The sequence below is a fragment of the Sinocyclocheilus rhinocerous genome, unplaced genomic scaffold, assembly GCF_001515625.1.
Source record: "Sinocyclocheilus rhinocerous isolate Xijiao unplaced genomic scaffold, SAMN03320098_v1.1 scaffold778, whole genome shotgun sequence".
Classification (NCBI taxonomy): Eukaryota; Metazoa; Chordata; class Actinopteri; order Cypriniformes; family Cyprinidae; genus Sinocyclocheilus; species Sinocyclocheilus rhinocerous.
Window position 1 is genome coordinate 850588 of NW_015650332.1, and position 2310 is coordinate 852897.

At 33.9% G+C, this 2310-nt stretch overlaps 1 protein-coding gene across 1 annotated transcript in view; it reads right to left on the reverse strand.

Annotated features, from left to right (window-relative positions):
* Window positions 1–2310, reverse strand: part of LOC107711774 (GMP synthase [glutamine-hydrolyzing]-like) — a 28459-nt gene that overhangs the window by 13574 nt on the left and 12575 nt on the right. The window contains exon 10 of the mRNA XM_016516821.1: window positions 1638–1753. Coding sequence (XP_016372307.1) covers window positions 1638–1753 — 116 coding nt within the window. The remainder of the gene's footprint in view (window positions 1–1637; window positions 1754–2310) is intronic.

Consider the following 2310-nt stretch of genomic DNA (forward strand, 5'->3'; position numbering starts at 1 on the left):
CTACTAGTTCGGAGGTCTCTTTTGGCCCGTTTTTAACGAAATAAAAATAACTGCTTTATTTATTTAGAAGCAGGGTAATTTAAATTTCATTTTTATATTGTAATTTTTATCATTTTTATTTTATTAATCAAAATACAACGCCCACAATATAATATTCAGTGTTGGGCTGCCGAAACTCCGAACGCGTGCATGTTGAGGGGCGAGCTGAGAAGCCTACTAATGTCTTAATCCATTTGCAACAAAACTTTATAGTTTTGTTGCAAATGAATTAAGAATTTATAGTGCTATATCTCAGCTTAATTAAACATAACTATATAGTATACACGGTTTAAAAAATCTGTAAAAATATTGTAATGAAATGTGCGCTGAAGGAATTTGCGTATTTTAATTATACCTGTCATGTTTGTGGTTTTTCATCATTATACAGTCTGTTTAAATAAATATTCAGAAACACATGCAGTGCTACTATTTGTCTTTTTTCTGTTTAACTTTTATTAACCTGCAGATCAAAATAGAATAGGCCAAGGGCTGCACGATTATGACAAAAATCATAATTGTCGATTATTCCCTTGAAATTGTAATTGCGATTATTAATTACGATTATCACAATTTACATTGAATGATGTTTATACCATTGTTTGATGCACCTGCATGCCGTATTTTTATATGAAAATAAACAAGCTGAAAACACTTAAGTATTTTTTCTGTTTAACTTTTATTAAACTGCAGATCAAAATAGAATAGGCCTATACCCTAAATAAGGATCAATTATATTGGAACGCATCTCCAAAAATAAATCGCATACACAGATGCACGTTGCCATTACAGTAGTCAGCGCCGAACAACAGGCAAATAAAATATAAACTGAGGTTACAAAAGTGATTCAGTCAAGATCAGTGAGGGATTTTCTTTTCTTTTGTTCTTTGATTAACATTAATGACTGGCTGCTGTCAATGCACGGATCCGATACACCCTTGTTTTCTTTCTCAGCTCTTTTCGTTCACTTAAGACATAACCGATTGTATTTATGGGATATTTTGATATAATTCTGTTTGTATTTGTCCATTCGAATATGTAAAAATGCGAGAAAGAGAGCTCAGTCCAGTGTTCGCGTATATAAGAGGTGGCTTTTGTGCGTGCGTTTTGTGTGTGTGAGTGTGCAGCACAGAAAACAGCGCGCGAGTGCGCTTCTTGCAGTTGAATCTTTTGAAATCACAATAAATGCACATACAGGAATCGAGAAGCAGAATTGAAATTTTGACATCTAATATTAACCAATACAAAATCTGCATTAAAGTTAAGAATGTAAGGATAAAATCTGTTAATATATAATTTGTAGTTGTGGTGCTCCTAAATTTTTGGTGAGTACTCCTAAATTTTTGCTGGTGCTCCTAACTTTTTGAAGTTGGGAGCACCAGTGCTACCAAGTAAAAAAGTTAATTTCGAGCCCTGAAATCGAATTATTGTTGTCCAAGTAAACATACTCAGTGACATTAAACCTGATGCGACACATCTAAACAAATAATTTTTAACTAAACAAGCACAAGAGGTTTAAGAGAGTCTGTCAATGGGGATGATTATCCTCACATGCTTGATGGGAAGACGACTGGAGCAAAGAGTCAACCTGATGGCGTTACCTGTTAATGGAGTGACAGATCCGAGGGATGAGTCTGGCCAGGAACATCAGCGAATCCCAGTGAGGACCCTCTTTAGTGCTCACTCCACAAACATAGCTGTATGACCGGGAGTCACCCTGTACACAGATCATATGGAATCAGAGTTAGAACATATAGAATCCTCCAACATAGGGCTGGGCGATATAGCTAAAAAATGTATCAACGATATAATGTTTCATATCGTTCGGTATCGATAAGTATTGACATTTTTTATAACCTTTTTTAAAACAAAGAGCAACAGAAAAAAATGTAACCACTGTATTTTTAAATTAACCAAATTTATTGAGACAAACAACAAATATTTTTGGTTTTAACAGTTAAACACACAATAAAAATTAAACAAATATCTAATTTCTAATGCTTTATTTGCAGATGAAGGTTTTAAGGAAACTTTTGGCTTGTCTCCCGAGGCCACAGGAGGGCGCAATGAGCAAAATAATGCAGCACATTTAAATTGTCAACGCAAGGAAATGAGTCTATAAAAAAAAACGTGCATTACGTCTACATTAACTCATATAAATCAAATATAATTTCGTAAATTACATTGCATGTAAAAACATAAGAGACACAGTGAAAAGGAATAAAACTTTCGTGACGTGTTTTCTAAAAGTTTAAACTGTTTTAACTTTGCATG